The 19,307-nt window shown below is 39.5% G+C and overlaps 1 protein-coding gene across 2 annotated transcripts in view; it reads right to left on the bottom strand.

Moving 5' to 3' along the window:
- Window positions 1-301: 301 nt before the first annotated feature.
- PTP4A2 (protein tyrosine phosphatase 4A2) overlaps window positions 302-19,307 on the bottom strand; it is a 31,106-nt gene continuing 12,100 nt past the window's right edge. The window contains exons 2-6 of one of the 2 annotated variants that reach the window (XM_074934679.1): window positions 17,484-18,140; window positions 15,059-15,151; window positions 8,743-8,873; window positions 5,345-5,419; window positions 845-4,115 (exon numbers count right to left, since the gene is read on the bottom strand). In XM_074934679.1, the coding sequence (XP_074790780.1) occupies window positions 4,007-4,115; window positions 5,345-5,419; window positions 8,743-8,873; window positions 15,059-15,151; window positions 17,484-17,579 (504 nt within the window). In that variant the 5' untranslated portion in view covers window positions 17,580-18,140 and the 3' untranslated portion in view covers window positions 845-4,006. Of the gene's footprint in view, window positions 4,116-5,344; window positions 5,420-8,742; window positions 8,874-15,058; window positions 15,152-17,483; window positions 18,141-19,307 lie in introns of both variants that reach the window. The other variant, XM_074934681.1, reaches the window with a different exon arrangement.

Consider the following 19,307-nt stretch of genomic DNA (forward strand, 5'->3'; position numbering starts at 1 on the left):
GCCAGTGGAGATGCCGCTCTACAGTGGCAGCGATACTGATACTAGTGTACTCAGGTGTACAGAGAGAAATATTAGATATGAAGACCATGATTCAGGCAATATTTAGTGTGTACTATTCAGCATAAATATTTTATGTGCAGCTGGCACCTCATTGCTGTTGACTATAATATGCAAATCAGTCCTATTTCTAGGGTCATATACATTTTGACAGGTTTGACAAAATCTTACATTCAACATTTTACTTCAAATTTTGTAAGTAACAGATTAGCCGAGCTCTATATCTATGTATAAAGTTCTTACTGAGCTCAGTCTTGGGGTTGCAGGTATTAATGGTAAGTCTAATATAAAATCCTTTGACTAAAAGCATTAGAAAGTGAACTTTCATAAAATTGGTGGATTTCAAATACTTCCCCCTTAATTAAGAATATTTACATATGCAAACTGACCTTAAACTGCATACCATCTCCATTCCAAGTGCATTACCTTGAATGGTATAAATACTCAATCAATTAAATGTTAATCTCCAGCTAAAGAAAATATCAGTGTTTGCATTTTCAGAAATGGATGTGTAAATATCCAGAAACAGAGGAAACAGGTAATTTATACTGCCACAAAGAGGAAATATATAAAGTTCATATAACTAATTTGCAATGAAATCTATCTTTTTCTGCTGATTAAGCTTTGGTTAATGATGTGCTCCTCTTTCATGCATGGTAACCAAAGGTAGAGTCCTTCAGAAACAAGTGACAGGATTTTGCATTAAAACCCATTATATAAAAGACATTTATCCACACAGGAAGAGGAGATGAACCTTCACAGACACAGCTTCCAGTATGGCTAGAGTCGTTTATTATCTGATCTCCACTGGGGACTGAAAGCTTGCATTAATGCACTGGTGAGAAAATCTGATAAAAATTAGAACTCTAATACTGATTTGTGGGTAATGCATCTGCTTTGATGGCAACAAAGGAAAGCTGACTCGAATTTCTATCTGTGGAGCTTTGAAAATAGCACTCTTGTTACATAAGTCAATTGTACATCTCTTCTATGGAGCTCCACTACAAATGAAATGAAACCAATTAGGACCCAAGGCTCGAGAAATTCCCCCGTGTCGCCCCAGACAGTGTTTTAATTCACACACTGCCAAGTGGCACATTGTCTAGTCTTGTTCAGGAGACAAGAAGAGATTTGCAACAAATCTTCTTACAGCACTTGGAAAGGCTGCACAGAGATTTCATGGTTTTTGTTTTTTTTAAACCAGGTGATTTGGGGGAAAGAAACAGCTGATGTCTGCAGCAGTTCATCCTCTTTTTCAGGATGGAACTGTGCCTCCAAATTCTCACTGAGTCACAAGCAAGCTCACGCTGTTCGCTGCTGAACTGTGGTCATCAGACCATCTATGAAGGAGTGTCTGTAGACGGATTGGTCTGAATCAATTTAGGAACCAGGGTAAAGAACAAAATTTAACATCTATGCAATGAGTAAATTAATTGGGAACCAGAGGTAAGAGCCATTTACAGTAAGAACTTTATTGCACTATGTCCAAGTGCTGAACCAGCTATTGTGCCTGTTGGACCCCAGCCACAATCGAGCTCCCCCTCATGTCTACGAGTCTGTGCACCCATGTGACTTTATCATGTTTTCTCAATTCAGTTAAGGTTGCAGGGTCATAGTACAAGCTAATATAGTATATTATAAATCAAAGTAAAACTAGGAGGAATGCAGTTATACACAGAGCATGTAAATAGGGTTTTTTATTGTTCTTTAAAGGATCTGGGCTTTGGTTTTCAATCTGACTACAACGCTTTTCCCCTCCAGTCTGACATCTCTCATTTGTCAAACCGATATCAGCTATCAATACTTTATTCAGTTCAAAATCAAAAATTTTAATTTTGCAGAAACAAAAATCCAACTGAGAATAATTAAAATGTTGGTTTGTCATTCGGGGGGGGGGGGGCAATATTAGATGCTTCCAGCCTTACGTACCCCTGCGCAGAATCAAACATTACCAATTATTTTCCTAACAAGTAGGAATTAGCATCACGCACTCTTGTGCGCCCCCTTTATCTACAACACACACACAAAAATTGAGCACGTTACACATTTTAAGGCAGGAAGGAGTTTGTTACTACATTAATACAGCTCAAGTCACGGTACAGTATCTGAGCTTTGGGGGGGTGCAGTGTTTTATAGCCGTGAACCTACAGTGGGATCTTTTGGCATGTCCTTAAGTGGGAAGGTTTGAGTAGTACCATCATTTTGTGTTTTAACTTAAACACACTTCTAGAAATAGAATTTTAAAATCCATTATGTGTTTTCTGAAAGTGTTTATGCAGTTTTGTTAGGTTACAAATTAAAAAAAACTTTGGACTAGGACAATATTGTACAGAGGCAGTTCACATAACCAGCATCTGAGGTATTAGTAAAGAGGGGGTACCAGTCTGCACTTGCTGGCACTGCTGCTGGGACAGACAAATGAAAGCCTTTGGTGCTGCACAGCAAGAGACCACAAGACAAGACGATCCTAAACCTGTGTTCAAAGTCCTCAGTGGCTGACCACTATTACAAACACAATGTTGAGTTGAAAGCACACAAGATTGCTAATGTGGCAGAACACTAAGCTGGCATTACAATTCATTTGGTAAAACGAGTTTTACTGAAACGACCTCTCAGAGGCAGTGCAAATGACTAGTCTTGATTAGTGCACTGAACCCAGCAATGACTCTGCAAAGAAAATACTGCACTGGTCCTCAAACAATACATTCCAGCCCCTGCCCCCCAAAATCAGCATTTTCCCCCACCCTGTAAGTTACGGCCTGCTGACAGTGTATGCACATTAGGCATTGTTGGTGTGTAACCAGTGATTCTCTCTCAGAAAGAGCCTGGTAAAGAAAAAAAGAACAAGGCAATCAGTAATTAAACTGAACTGTACATGAGGACCAGTCTGGGAAAATACCCATAACCAGGCATTTATTCAGAGACCAAACTGCATATATATTATCTGAGCCTCACATGCAGTACCAACGAGACACTTCAAGTCCTGGTTTATTATGTTCAAAGAGGCAGAGATAATCTGGACAATGACCATAACAGCCTTTCTGTTTCTTAGGACAGAGGAGTTAAAAACTCCCTGCCTGGAATCTTTTAGTTAACCAGGACACTTCTGGATTATGGATGTCTGAATCTTCCTCCATCAAGAAACAATTTTTCTACCCAAATAGCAGAAAGTTAACTTCCCAGACAAGTTTTTTGGAGAAGTACGATTTAGTCAAGCGCGCGCACACATGCCCACACACGCACACAGAGCATTATTTGTAAAAATACTACCTCCACCAATTAGAAAAAGAGAGTCTTCAGTTAAAGAAAACTACCAAAAACATCCTGTCATTTGCAAAGTCTAAATGCCACATAGACACAGAACACAACCACCACTATATTTCTCGAAAAGTGCCCAGTGGGACTTAAGGCTGTCAGACTGCTCACCTACAGCAACAAAGGCTCCTCCTTATTTCTGTCTGCCAGCTCTCAGCAAGGAAAGGGGAAAAAACCACAATTTAAAAAAAAATAATAATAAGGGGGGAGGGGGAGAAAAAAAAAAAGGACGTCCCAAAGGAAATTCCACATGCCAGGACCTAACTATGAAGCACTGTCCCCAAACCAAGAAAATGGCTTCTGCACAACCCAATGCTCTGCTGGTTTTCCTTAGACATAAACTTCACTTTATTTTATTTTTTTAAAAAAAGTTAAAAATACAGAAGGTTCAGAAACTGATTTTCTCCTGGCAGATATTCAAACTGCAGCTTGAGGAGAAAACAATCCTTCACTGAAATGTTTCTTTTTTTAATTTTATTATTTTTTTAAATCATCACCACCATTAGGACAGAGGCTGAGAAGCACTGACTCCACCACTAATTTGATGACGTAATTTGATTCCAGATTCACATTTCCAGGTGACAAGAGTCCAGAAAACAGCCATGATAACTTCAGCCTTCGTTTAAGGTTTCTTTTACTGAACACAGCAGTGACCATTGGTATCTTTGAAGCGTAATCGCATCTTAGGTCGGTATTTCTCAAGGTAAAGCAGCTGTTTGGAATTGAAAGCTCCCCTCCTTTTCCTAAAATAAACAGAATGAAGGCGTCATATCAATTGCAAAAGTACGGCTTCAGTTATTGTGTATATTTCAAAGAAGATAGCTGCTCGCTGCAAGGTTTTTCCAGCCCCACAGAACTGTCACCTGGCTCACTTCATTATCCACTGTCTCCTCTAGGAAAGGAGATCTTAACTGGGACATGAAACTCGGGATCTGTAGAGCTGAATTAGTTAAATCTATAGATTATAAAATGCTTCCCTCCCTCATCTTACTGAGCAGACTACAGCATGCCTTTGGGTTGGGAGATTTAGTTTCCCTGGAGTCCACTGCCTCTCCTACAAGCAGAAGTGGTGCTGAATGACATAAGGGACACTCCACCCGCCCCTTGAAGATTAATGTGATGTCTGCATGTGTAGTATTAGATAAGTGAAGACATGACAACTAAATACAAATATTTGAAGGGAGTTAACAAAGAGGGTAATTTAGCTTAATAAGAAAGAGGTAAAGCTAGAAGTAGTGAGAGGAAATCAAGAAAGAAATTTAGGAGGACCAAGAAAGTCCTCTTGACAGTGAGATGGATTAGGGAGGCAGTTGAAGACCTTGGAGCTCCGATAGCAACACAAAGCAGGGTTTTGGCACATGGTTGTATAGTATCTTCCTGCCTGGTGGGCTTCATTTCAAGATCTGGTGCTACAACAAAAAACACCAGAACTTTGTGCTCTCTCTCATTCAAGCACCACTTTTGCCTTTTTTCCATGTTGGATGGCTGCCAACATTTCCTAAGCAGACTGTGCCCCTTCCACACATGAGACCATCAGGGTTCCTGCTGTAGATTGATCATGCTGCTTGGCCCAAGAGCTATAGAACGTCATGCTGCTACGGTACTTGGCCAGGCTACATTTGGTTTTGATTCTTTAGTAATTTGTCAGTGTCCACCTCAAGCAGGAATTTTACTAAAGTTCTTTTGTTAGCATTTTACTTTCACTCCAAATGCATTGGGTCACAAACCAGTGCCTTAATTCACAAGCAAATGTAAAAGGTTGGCTCTTCCCTGCCCCCCAGTCTCCACACCCAGGAGGGTGTAAGTCTTGGCATTAAAGTTATGCCCAGAACTGGCAGGACACAGCTACTGGGAAACTATCAGCAGTTTAAGAAGTCTTGCTACAAGTGCACATTGCTCTTAAAAACACAAAGATAAAATTGCACAGACAGACACAGGAGAGGGGAAACGTGCTGGAGAGCTGGTTACTTACTGCCTTATGAACTGAACTGCATCCTCATACTTCATTCCACATTCAATGAGAGCCAGTGCAACTAGGACAGGGGCCCTACAAAGAGAAATCAGTATTTATGTTAACAGTCTAGAGAACCAATGTATTGAACCCCTCAAAATAGATCATATTAGTCTATAAACGAACAGCTTAAGTATCCTGTCTTTAAATATTTTACCTACAGCAAGCCATTTGCCTGCAGCATCTAATGTAAAATTCTCTTCAGCACACAGCTTTGCTTCCAGCACCAAAATCAATAGCTCCTTCAGTGTCTGCCATGAAATAGTAATAATGGATTTTTATTCTTTACTTTTTTACTATAAAATAATTTTGTACTCTGCTGGCCATAAATAAATTTGAGGTTCATCTTTGGTGCATTTAACTTCTTGTTACAACACAGCTTTAATCCCATACAGACTAAAGAGATGCACTGCTTTTGAAATGACAACATTGACACTTATTCCTTTTGCTAGGTTATTTGTGGGACTTAAGGGGCAATGGAATAAGATTTTCACCTGCAGGTCACTGTTCTGAAACCAACCCAGCTGAGTGGGAAGGATGTGTGGATGGCTGATTCAGGAGTGCTATGTGAAGGGAGATGATGCTCTGAGTCCACGCCCTAGTGCTCAGTTGTTCATATTAGCAACAGCACACAATTACACTTGCACCTTGGTGGCAGAGGAGAGGTCAAGGATTGAACAGAGGTTGTAAACTGAACTACTTGCCCTTACAGTTAATCAGGAACAAAACTGAACAACTCTGGCAGGGCAGCTTGCTCCGTCACTGCTGTGCAGCACCTGGATAAACGCAACTTCAGTTTTCGCTGCTGTCAATCTGAAACCCCACAAACACTAAATGCACTTTAAAAACGTAAGTAGTAGAACAGACAACATTTGAGGTTCAGTTCCCAAGCAGCATAAATGCAGTGCTTCCCAGGGCCTAAGCAAAACTTACGAGAAGTTCTTCCTTTTCTTTCTACAAAAACAGGAACCCAAGAGAAAAACCAGAAAGGTCATTCCTAATGAATAAACCTACCAACTCATGTCTGTAATAACAGTAGATGTCAAACTGTCAGCACACTTTGACTTAATGCTGGGCAAGAAACAGGAGGGCTTTAAATCATTTAATTGAGCTACAATCTGTGGTCATCTTCCACCCTTCTCCCCCTCCCAAAAAAATCCTCACACGGAAACAAGACAAAGAACGGAGTAGCAAATCATGTTAATTGCCATGTTTTTGCATTACTCAGGTTTTTCCCTGCTTCAGCATTTCACCTCTCCCCTAGGGGAAGAAATGGATTTAACAACCAAGTTAAGACCAGCCAACCCAACTTACATGACTCTTCTTGATTTTTCTTTATCCCACCTTTCTGTGTTTTCATTATACCTATTTAAGAATTTATAAGTCTCCCACCCCAATCACAGAAGCATCTCAAGTATTTATCTCTTCGTTCCCAGCATGTAGGACAAGTAGTGATTTGTTTACAGAACTTATTTGTTTACATTTGTGAGACTGGATGTTCTATTTAGCTTTCCCAATTATCTGAAGAAATGAATTTTCTTTTTAGTCGCAAACATAGTGACTCCTTCCTGGAGAAGAAGGAAATTGCATTTCGGACCCACAAAGAAATCAGCACATATACGAGAGAGATCTCTCTTTACCCACCACTAAAATCCAGCCACGTTGGGGGAAACAGATCAACTTTTAAATAGCACATAGCACTAATGTATAACAGTTTAGAGGAGGTGGTGAATAGCATATTAGGTTGAAAACAGAGGAGGAAATTTAGGAGACAGTATAGGATTACTAAAATTGGATTATGACCAGGAAGATACCTGGATTTAATACTCGACCAGGAAGTACCAGGGGGACCTCAGGCACAATGGACCTTGGTTTTGGGTCTTTATCAAAAAATGGAAACTCCTACAGAACAGTTCCCCTAGCATTATGCTGGGATGGTAGCCAGTACTAATACAGAAGTGACACCCACTGAATCAGTTATATTCTGCTGCATCTCAGAGTTTCCTCATGCAAGTACTGAACTAGCCTGACCCCTGATTACCTTATGAAATCTGATTAAATGATTCAAAAGACTAATTTTAAATGATAGTCCAATCTGTCCAAAACCACCTTCCACAAGTTTATTTTAGATATTAAACTGGAGCTTACACATTTTGGAAGAGGTCATTAATAATCTTGTCAGCTGTCCTAGTAATTAGAAGCTATAGAAATCCACAAATCAGGCACAATCTTGGTGCACTCCCTTCCCACGCTGGGAGGGAAGGTGATGCTGTCTGTGTGGGGAGTAGAGTAATGGGAGATAGGAAAATAGAGAGGGAAGTGGCACACACGACAATTTGCTTAGCTTCCAGTAACAAAACAACACTGCAATCTCAAACAATACCTGTCCTAGCCTTAGGATGAATATGAAATCTGTAGCTCCTGTGGAAATAGATGTATGAATTGTATATTGGGGGTAGGTGATACAGCCAAGAATTAAGGGATTGCAAAGAGCCATAGAACCAATATCCTGATTTACCAATTTGAGGAACGGCAGTTTAGGGCTGATGGGGCAAATTACCATTCACTGGGTCCCCTAACCACCAAACAGGCTGTTTAACCTGCTGTGTATCAATGTATTATTATTCCAGCATTCACACTGCTGCAGGAAATGCCCTCAGTACTTCCATGTGAACCTTTCTTTTCAGGTGTTTATAAGTGACAAAAATTGCTCTGGCCTGCTTTTAAATGTCTCAACCTCAAAACTATAAGAGCTTAAAAACTAGTTTGGGACTTCCAAGCATTAATATATTAAAAAAAAAGTTACCTTTTCAGTGAAATGTTGCATGCCAATATTTTGTAACATTATTCAATGGCTTTGACTAGTTGGAAGGCAACAAAAAAGAATCCAACCATATAAAGTGCTTATAGACTCTCAAACTCCCACTGAAGTCAATGGAATAGAAGGCATTCAGAACCTTGTAGCTTAGGCCCAGAGCAAACAATGTATCTGGCTTATAATGCATATATACATTAGGTTTGTCAAAAAGCACAAGAGATTTTTAGCAGAGAGATGCACTGCATTTTCCACTGAGTAGATTCTCTAATTCTTCTGACACATTATGATCTGTCAGATCAGCTACTGTGAATAAACAATCCAAAATGAAACAAGAGCTTTGAGATACAGTTGCCGTGTCACCTACCATTTTAAAATTGTAGTAAGCTTCCTTGATTATGATGGTATGAAGTTGCTGATGTTACTTAAACATAGTTTGCTTGGTTTTTTGTAACTGAATGAATGCAGCTATCTTCCAGAATGAAATCTTCAACTAGTTTATGTATATGCTAAAGTGAATCCCTTACAAAACCAAAACACTTACCTTCCCAATCCTGCAACACAATGCACAGCAACACAGCATCCAGGCTCTTCACGAAATTTGGTTTTCAACAGGTTTAGCCAGTCATCAACTATTTGATTTGGGGGTGGCGCTCCATCATCAAATGGCCAGTCCTTCAGGGGAAGAAAAGATTAGCTATAATTTTTGTGCAGGGATTACACATTGACAGAGAATGCAATCCACAATGAACAGCAGGGCTAGCGGGAGAGGAGCAGGGGGTGGCACAGGCTTTTATTCAGTCAACATCCAAATGCTACACGGTTGTTATTAAACATGTAATTTCCTAGTATTCCAGATACAGATTCAATTATACCATAATACAATACTCAACAAAATTTAAATATCCTTAAACATTTTAAATTAAAAGCTAATTCACTAAAAATCAGCTAATTTGGTCTAGTGGAAATTGCTGACTGACGACTCAGTTGTAGAATGGACTTTGTGGAAAAACTAAACAACTGTCTTTGAAATATCACTGAAATTTTGTAATTAAACAAATTTAAATAAACTGTAATTCAATTTAATACTTAAAGGAGGATGAAGAGAACTGTGTAGACTTTTGCCTAACAGTACACCACTTCAAAATACTATTTGTACCGTATACTCTGCATGGAAGAGTCTGAAAAGTTGCTGCACAACTATTCCACTGGATCAGCTTGTCCAACTGCAATACATGGCATCTGATTAGGAAGAGGCATTCATACCTACCCTAGGTATTAGCCACAATTACAAACACATGCCTCTTACTCATATGCAAAATATAGTGCTTAAAAATAAATGGAAAAGTGAATAACTGATTAGCATCTATGATTTTTTTTTCCTCCTTATGAAAGATTGTCAAGAACGTAAAGAACTGTCTGAATCATACTGCATAATATGAGCATGGCTATAAGTCAGAATTTTATGTGAGATTATTTCCAAATCTTTTTCACTAGATAATTCACTTTTGGCATCTATGCTTTCTGTTTATAGAGTTGTGTGTGTCTGTCTGTCTGTCTTGAAATTACATTTCAAGACAAAGGTGGGCCCAGGTTTTATTCTCTTCTCAGAAACTAGAGTGAAAGGAGCCTTCTTCTAGCCCTTGGCTAGGAGAACTATGGCTATCATGCAGTACCTTGAGGATCCTGACTTCATACTCTCCTCCCTCAGAAGCCTGGAAAAGACATGCAGAAACTCTGGAGAAGCACAACGCTACTGGGCTCTTAATTTTGAAATGTAATTATAACTAGCACCGTGACACTTCCTGGGTAGCCCATTAGACAGGATGGCACACCATCAGAGTAGGAGCTGTCATCTGCTTATCAGTTCCAGGAATAGCCATCCAACACCACTATAATTAAAAAAGGAGTACTTGTGGCACCTTAGAGACTAACCAATTTATTTGAGCATAAGCTTTCGTGAGCTACAGCTCCGATGAAGTGAGCTGTAGCTCACGAAAGCTTATGCTCAAATAAATTGGCTCGTCTCTAAGGTGCCACAAGTACTCCTTTTCTTTTTGCAAGTACAGACTAACACGGCTATAATTAAGATTGTCAGTATTTCATGCATCCAATGAAGTGGGTTTTAGCCCACGAAAGCTTATGCTCAAATAAATTGGTTCGTCTCTAAGGTGCCACAAGTACTCCTGTTCTTTTTGCAGATACAGACTATCGCGGCTGCTACTCTGAAACCTGTCAGTATTTCTATTGTCCACATTTTTCAAGGCTTAACATCTTTAGTTGAGAAGACCTCAACACAAGAACAACCTTTAAATATTAGTAGTTGAGAAATTGCAAGGGTACAAATCTGCCATTGTTAGAGCTACTGAAACTGAAAGCCTCATTTCTCCCAAATAATTCTGCAGGTGATTAATCCAGAATATGGATGCAGGGCCTGACCATATGAGGTATTTAGTGCACTCAGCTCCTTTTCAAATTAACTTTTGTAGGAGTTTATACTCCACATTCAATATTTAATCCAAACACACAAATTGGTATCCATAATCATTTAGGACCAATGTTGTTCTCACAGTAGTTAGTCAATGACAAATTTCACAGAGTTCCATAGAAAAGAATGACCCATTACTTGATTCTCCCTGGTGAACTGGAATGTTTCAAAGAACGGAATTCAGCCTTAACTCTTGATGTCCTTGCTTTGGATTTCTCTCATGTTACTTACACATAACCATTTAAAACCACATTAACTTATAGTTTAAAGAACTGACATAAGAACTTAAGAATGGCCATACTGGGACAGACCAATGGTCCATTCATCCCAGTAACCTGTCTTCTGACTGTGGCCAATGTCAGGTGCCCCAGAGGGAATGAACAGAACAGGGAATCATCCAGTGATCCATCCCGTTGCCCATTCCCAGCTTCTGGCAAACTGAGGCTAGGTACACTTCAGAGCATGATTTTGCATCCCTGCCCATCCTGGCTAATAGCCATTGATGGACCAATCCTCCATGAACTTATCTAGTTCTTAATTTAACCCTGTTCTAGTCTTGGCCTTCACAACACCCTCCGGCAAAGAGTTCCACAAGTTGACTGTGCATTATGTGAAGAAATACTTCCTTTTGATTATTTTAAACCTGTTAGCTATTAATTTCATTTGGTGACACCTAGTTCTTGTGTTATGAGGAGTAAATAACATTTCTTTATTTGCTTTCTCTACACCAGTCATGATTTTATAGACCTCTATCATATCCCCCTTAGTCTCTTTTCCAAGCCGAAAAGTCCCAGTATTCTTAATCTCTCCTCATATGAAAGCCGTTCCAGACCCCTTATCATTTTTGTTGCCCTTTTCTGTACCTTTTCTAATTCCAATATATCTTTTTCGAGATGGCGCAATCTGATCGGCAAGCAGTATTCAAGATGTGAGCGTATCATGGATTTACACAGAGGTAATATGATAATTTCTAACTTATCTATCCCTTTCCTAAGGATTCCCAACATGTTAGCTTTTTTGACCTCCGCTGCACATTGACTGGATGGTTTCAGAGAACTATCCACCATGACTCCAAGATCTCTTTCTTGAGCGGTAACAGCTAATTTAGACCTCATCACTTTACATGTATAGTTGGGATTATGTTTTCTAATGTGCATTACTTTGCATTTATCAACATTGAATTTCATCTGCCATTTTCTTGCCCAGGCACCCAGGTTTGTGAGATTCCTTTGTAACTCTTCGCAGTCTGCTTTGGACTCAACTACCTTGAGTAGTTTTGTAAATTTTGCCACCTCACTGTTTACCTCTTTTTCCAGATCATTTATGAATATGTTGAACAGTACTGGTCCCAGTACAACCCTTGGGGGACACCACTATTTACCTCTCTCCATTCTGAAAACTGACCATTCATTCCTACCCTTTGTTTCCTATCTTTTAACCAGCTCCTGATGCAGGAGAGGACCTGTCCTCTTATCCCATGACAACTTACTTTGCTTAGGTGCCTTTGGTGAGGGACCTTGTCAAAGGCTTTCTGAAAATCTAAGTACACTATATCCACTGGATCATCCTTGTCCACATACTTGTTGACCCCTTCAAAGAATTCTAGTAGATTGGTCAGGTGTGATTTCCCTTTACAAAAACCATGCTGACTTCTTCCCCAACAATCACGTTCATCTATGTGTCTGATACTTCTGTTCTTTACTATAGTTTCAACAATTTGCCTGGTATTGAAGTTAGGCTTACCGGTCTGCAATTGCCGGGATTGCCTCTGGAGCCCTTTTTAAAAATTGGCATCACATTAGCTTTCCTCTGGTCATCTGGTACATTAATCCCAAAGATACTATTATCCATTCCAGCCTCCTATTTCCCTAGTTTCATCTCTTTATTGCATACACTTGTTTACCAACACTAATAGTTCAAACAGGCTACATCTAATTCTCCAACTCCCTGCTTTCTCACTATGCCATCTGTCAAAGCAGGCTCACTAGCTGCCACATTCCACCGTCTTTGTCTGTCTTACTAGTATATTACCTTATATCATGGAAAGAACTCAAGCTTTACTAAAATACTCTGTTTCAGGAGTTTCATAAGGCTTTTGACCTCAACAGTTTTAAATAAACACATGCTGTAGTTTTAATCTTTGTTATTTTTGTAAACAAACGTTAGCTTTAAATAGTGGTATGTGTCATTTTCTCAGCCAGCTGGTAATATAACACCATTTCTGAATGGTGACAGCAGACTGTTTTGACAGAGCTGGTTTCAAGAGGGACAAGTGGTTGTGGGTCGTGCTGCTGAATATTCAGAGCCACTCTTAAATGCCAAAATACCACTGTGATGTATTAAGTAATGAAGACACTATCATGGCTGGAATCATCTGGCTCAAGTATGACATTAGCAGCAAATCTTCTCTGTCACCTCCTATTTTCTGTTATCCTTGTCTGATGTCTACAGGACTTGTTACCTCTGCTGTTTTGCTCTCCTGCAACAAGAGCATACTAGGAGCAGTTACATACTGAATGCAGAGGAAGGCTAGTTATCAAGGACAAATGTGGCAAACATACAGGATCCTGTGTATATAATTTAGAATTTGTAAGGCACTCAAATATCATGGTGTTGAGGACAATATGAGTTCCTAAATAGATATTCGGTCATCATCGCGGAAGTAAACTGGCCCTTCTGCACCATAATTGACATTGGCCCATTTTCCAGTCAGCATCGTGCATGCACCTCACCTGTAAACAAGTCATTTTGACCAAAACACCATCACACTCCTATGGAATTTTATGACAGCTACACATATGCATTTCAAACAGAAATGTGGAGGTAGAACGAAAGAAACTGCACCTCTGGTAGAAGTAGGATTGCTCATGAGCCTGTGCTGGTTTTTTTTTGTTTTTTTTTAAATACACTGTAACTTTCCTGTGCTGTTCCTGGCCAGTTTGCTTTCCCAGCAGAGCAAACTGACTGCTATAATTCATTTGCTTTGATGATACTCTGGAAACACTATGGTTAACGGCTGTGCTGGAGTGGGGAGGATCATCCAGCAGAGAAACTTCAATGCCGCAGTGAGGCGAGAGGCTCCCTACAACCTAGTGCTGAAATCAGAGCATGGCAGTACCCATTTTAAATAACTCTGAGGCTTTTCTTTTGAAGTCATATATAAGTTTAAGAGTAGGATCACGCAGAACAGAATGTATCCCACAAATACAAGTTCCACAGAGTTGTGTGGATTTTCCTCCAAATTGTCCATGGTCTCTAGCCACAAAAATGAGAGGCAATAGAAGACTGACTACCTACAACTAACTGTTAGGCGGGGTGCCGCTTCTGAGATCCCAGCGGAGAGACTGAGGAGTCACTTCAGCCTTTTTATTATATTGAAAAGTCACATCTGACATACGATAGCTGTTAACTTTTGAGGTAATGCATTTTCATATCTGCCTTCATCCCTAATGCCTTCACACCGCTAACAAAAAAATCAACCTAGAGACACCAAGCAATACCATATTTCACTGTGCAAATCTAACCGTAAACAGCACAGTTACAGAATTATACCTCCTGAAGAAGGGAAGAAGCCAATAGCTACACTGCACTTATAGCTGAGCCCACTGACTTCTATAGCCAGTTGGACCTCTCACATTACTGGCGTTTTATGCTAGAGCTGGTCTACAACATATACAATACAGCCATGTGTCAAATATAACTGCTATGTAAAATTATGGCCGTTTTCAGCCTGTGTGTTAAAAATTTCAAAAGTAATAAATTAAGTGAATGCCAGTTAAGCAACAACGATATTTTTAAAGTCAAGTTAGTACCTGTGAAATGTCAGATTATCACTAGAAATGGAAGTTCAGTTTAAGCAGAACAAATACCCCATCAATGCATCTTACCCATGTTTTAAAGATACCACCTTTAGTAGAGAAGTCATTCTTCATTCCGTAGCTGCCAACAGCAAAGCCAGTTATGAAATTGTCACTGGTTCTAGGTCCAGGATTGAGACTACCAAATCAAATCACGTAGGCTGAACAGATAATACACCATTAACTCTGTCCATACTAACCTAATCCACATTCAAATCAGTGACCAAGAGATGAACAGCAAAATATCTCCTGAGGCACCCAGACCTCCATGAATAAGAGTTTCTATTCTAACTAGAACTCCTGATTGTAGTAATAATCAAAAATATCTCAGATGTATTTCACAAAGTTACAAGCACTTTACTGAACAAGCATATCAAAGTGAGCTCTCAAATGTTATAGTAGTCACACAGTCCTGGGTCATTATCAGGCAGAAGCATGAATGCCAAACAGTGCTGGAACATCTGATTCATATTTAATGATTTTTCAGTTCAGAAAGAATTTTAAAAGAGACTCACTAGAACTTGGATTCCTTCTTTTTCAACAGGAGCTTTATCATACGTGGCATCACAAACTCGCACCAAGGTTGTCACTCCATACTTCTTAAGCTCCTTTAAGAACAAGAAGGAAAGCAAACACATGAAGCATACTCCCAGAATGGGGAATTAGAGCATTTTCTCAACTTTAACAAAGCCAAATAAACATGCTATGCTGAATCAATGACAGTGTACATTGCTCTACAGTTCCATGGAGGAGACTAGATAACTGAGGAGCAAGGATAGCTCCAAGAGTCTCATCCAGTTCTAAGCTGAAAGGATGTGGTCTTGACCGACATTACGATGAGGGTTAAAAGGCCAGGAGGAGAAGAGGAATAGGAAATACCTCTATGTCAGTCTCACCTAGGGCGGGAGGCCAGAGTAGGAAAACTGCCTTATAGGTATGCATATGTAACAGCAAAATTAAAATAGCTACTTATACCCTGCATGCAGATTCTTTCTCTCTTTAAATAGAAGCATGGATCTGTCTGCCTCAGGCAATGCTGAGACATTTTGAAACAGAGAGGAACAGAACACACAGAACCGTATTCTAGCTTCCTTGTAATGCACTATAAGTAGCACATCGTGCTAGATAAATAATCAGATCAAACTAAAGCTGCCCCAGTTCATTTTGAAAGATCAGACAGCATTTCCTCCTGGGCCTATACTGGGAATGGCTCTTCAAAATTTATTTTTACACTTTAATACCCCACATGCACTGTCCATCCCAGGCTCTAGGCCCCTGGATAAGGTATTAGAAATATAATCCATAACAATAAAATGAAAACATCACATCAATGGGAAAAAAAAAAAAAAAACAGGGTTTCAGTCCAAACTAACTATTAGTGTTTGAGCGGATTGCTGACAAAAAGAACATCTTCCTGAAAGGTGGAATCGTGGCGATATGAAAACTCAGTGTCAGATCACAAGATCTTACCAGAATGGAAGAGATCTATTAGATCAAATCTTCCCCCTGCAAGGGCATGATCTAGTCTTCCTAAAGGACTTATGAGAAGATGCGCCACGGTTTGCAACAAGATGGGATCTAGTGGTATGCTGTACCAGTACTTCTCTGGTGATGCCATCTATTTCTGCAAAATTTAAGCTTCAGTTTTAAAAAGTGTTTAAGCCTTTATAGTTTCAATTACAGTAATTTGGATATGACCCAATGTACAGAGGAGGCGACTCCATTCATCTCAGTTGAGGCTAAAGACGTAGTTTAAAAACGTCATCACTACTAATTCCATTACCAGAAATAGTTAACTATTCTGAGATTAGAAGCGGAGTTTGAGGATCTCTTTTTTTTTTTTTTTTTAAATTAAAGTCTGACTTCTATAAAAATGTTATTAAAAGTTAATGTTTAAAGTCAAATTTACACAAATTACGAAGGAAGGTACTGTACATCTGGGGTCAGGCTTGGGATATGAGGGATTACAAGTATCAGTTACAAGGTTCATGAGATGCATACAGAGTACATAGACCCAGATTGGGGTGCGGGAGTTTTTTAAAAAGGTCAGTGGATAAATGGGCTCGGGTACGCCACCCATGGAGCATATTTAGAGTCCAAGTCAGTACTGGTGTAGTGCTTAAGTACATGGGTGGGGTGCGTCCCTTGGTTTGTCAGGGAAGGAAGTGGGTTTATCACACTCGATCTTAGTCAAAAGGCCAAAGACAGATTAATCAACCACTAGAGATCCTTATTCAAAAGCCAGAAGATGAGCCATGGCTCTCTGGGGTTAGTATGTTTTATTACATCAAACAACAAAGGGTAGTCTCACTCAATAGTAAAGACAACATGCTAAATCACCCAGCAAGTTATTCGGATGGCAGAGTATTACGGCTTGTCTACTGCTGCTGCGCCGTTATAGTATTTCTGCATAGACACTATCTATGCCAACGGAAGGAGTTTTCCCATAAGCATAGATAATCGACCTTCCCGAGAGGCAGTGGTTCGGTCAACAGAAGAATTCTTCTGTCAACCTCGTGCTGTCTACTTGAGAAGTTAGGTTGGTTTAACTGTGTTAGTCAGGCCATAGATTTTTCACACCGTCTGATCCTTGTAGCTGGGTCAACCTAACTTTTGATTGTAGGCTGAGCCTAAGAGGAGTCACCTTTATGGGCTCCAAAAGGAGTCCCATCCAGCCTCTCAGTCAAAAGATGTAGGACTTTCAAGAAAGGAAATCACCAAAGGCTTCCTTCTTACAGAGTCAGGAGAACTTTAAACAGTTTAATGAAACAAAGTATCTGATCATTAAAGCTTTTTTTTTTAAATTATATAAAGTATAAAGGGTATTTCTGATGGCATCACCCATGGTGGATCTGGAAGATGTGGATCTAGTGCTGCTTTAGAAATTTCAAAACACAAGGAATGGGGGAAAAAACATACTACTGTATCTGGCTACCTTACCTCTGTGAACTTGTTGAGGGTTGCATTGGTTGGGTTGTGAGTGATCAGAAAACGCATACTCTCATAAGTAATCTCCACCGGGGCTGGACGGTTCATAATGGCAAACAAAAAAAATATATGTGGGGGCAAAAAAAAATATCAATAACCCTTGAAATGTTTCACAGCAGAAAACATTAAAAAGACCACTAAAATGCCTGGGCTTGATCAGAACTATCTTTATTGACCTGTTTGTTCTTTAAGATTTTTTACTTCAAGAAAACCAGGTTTGCTTTAGAATCCACTTGAATTCAATTTAGGCCTCAATAACTGCAGGTGGTATCCTTCAGACTCCAAAAATTCTGACTACATGCAAGACTAGGCAGCCTGTACTACATTTAGGCACTGGTGAGGCAAAAAAAATAAGGGCAGATCTTCTCTCCACTTTGTTTTCTTGATGCTTAGTTTTGCTTGAGTCAGTAAAAGGAATATGCTTCCAATATGCAGAAGATATCCCATATATTTGAAGGTGACTGCTGTGTCTGGAGTCTTCAAGGCAAAGTAATTATGGTACGTAGGACACGCTCACTTGTCAGCCAGGGTGCTGTGCTGGGCCTGGCAGAAATCTGCCCTGATGCTCAGAATCGCCATAAATGTGTGACGTATATTCCAACAGAAAACCTAAGAAGAAGAAAAATGTCATATTTAAAAGGGATTGTTCCTTCTGATTGTACAGTGCTATTGAATACAGTGCACCCAGAAGCCTCAACATAATTAAAGTATGAAGCGTTAAACAAACAAGCCTGCTTTTGAAAGTACTTTGATGTACACTGAACCACATCTTTTATTGTAGTACCAAGAAGCATTCCTGTATTATGTTCTATCTTTTGGCATGTGGATGACAAATATTCTACAAAATCTCAGTTAATCAAAAAGCCAAGTAATACTGAATACCAGAACTAAAGGTGAAATACCATCATCATACACTCAGATAGCTCATAATTAAACATTTACATAGAAAGCAGCAGACATTCTCCACAGCCAAACAATCTGTATGGAACTAGACTAAGTTCATGGAAGACAGGTCCATCAATGGCTACTAGCCAAGAGGGTCCAGGATGCAACCCCATGCTCTGGGTGTCTCTAAACCTCTGACTGCATGAAGCTGGGACTAGATGACAGAAGATGAATCACTAAATAATTGCCTTGTTCTGTTCATTCCCACTGAAGCATCTGGCACTGGCCTCTGTTGGAAGACAGAATACTAGGCTAGATGGACCATTGGTCTGACCTAGTATGGTCATTCTTATGTTCTTAATCTGTAAATTAGCCTACCTTTCATAAGCTATTTATGGAAGTTCAGTTTCCACACAAAATGGCCAGATAACAGAGTTTCACTAATCAGATCATCACTTCCCTCAAGTAAATATGAATAGGACAAGGAGGAAGCAGAACAACTGCACTGCTAACATTTTGTAAAGCAGTATTCAGAACACACAACATAATGGAATACAGCAAAATTCTAATTCTACTTTGGATAAATGCTGATTTTACCAAAGTTAGGACGTTCATCAGCTGAGGCTATGTCTACACTTAAACTGCTACAGCAGCACAGCTGCAGCACTGCAACTGCGCCATTGTAGTGCTTCCAGGGTGGATAAAAATCAATGATTTTTTTTTTTAAAAAAAAAGGCTTTTATTTAAATCAGATTTTTTTGATAAAATGCTTTGAGGAAAAAACCTAAAGATAGTTTTAATTAAGATACACTATAGCTCAAAGATATCTCATCATGGAATAGGGATTATAAATTCTAATTCTATAGTATGAGACAATACATTCATGTAATG

Source organism: Natator depressus, chromosome 19, assembly GCF_965152275.1.
Source record: "Natator depressus isolate rNatDep1 chromosome 19, rNatDep2.hap1, whole genome shotgun sequence".
NCBI classification, from domain to species: Eukaryota; Metazoa; Chordata; order Testudines; family Cheloniidae; genus Natator; species Natator depressus.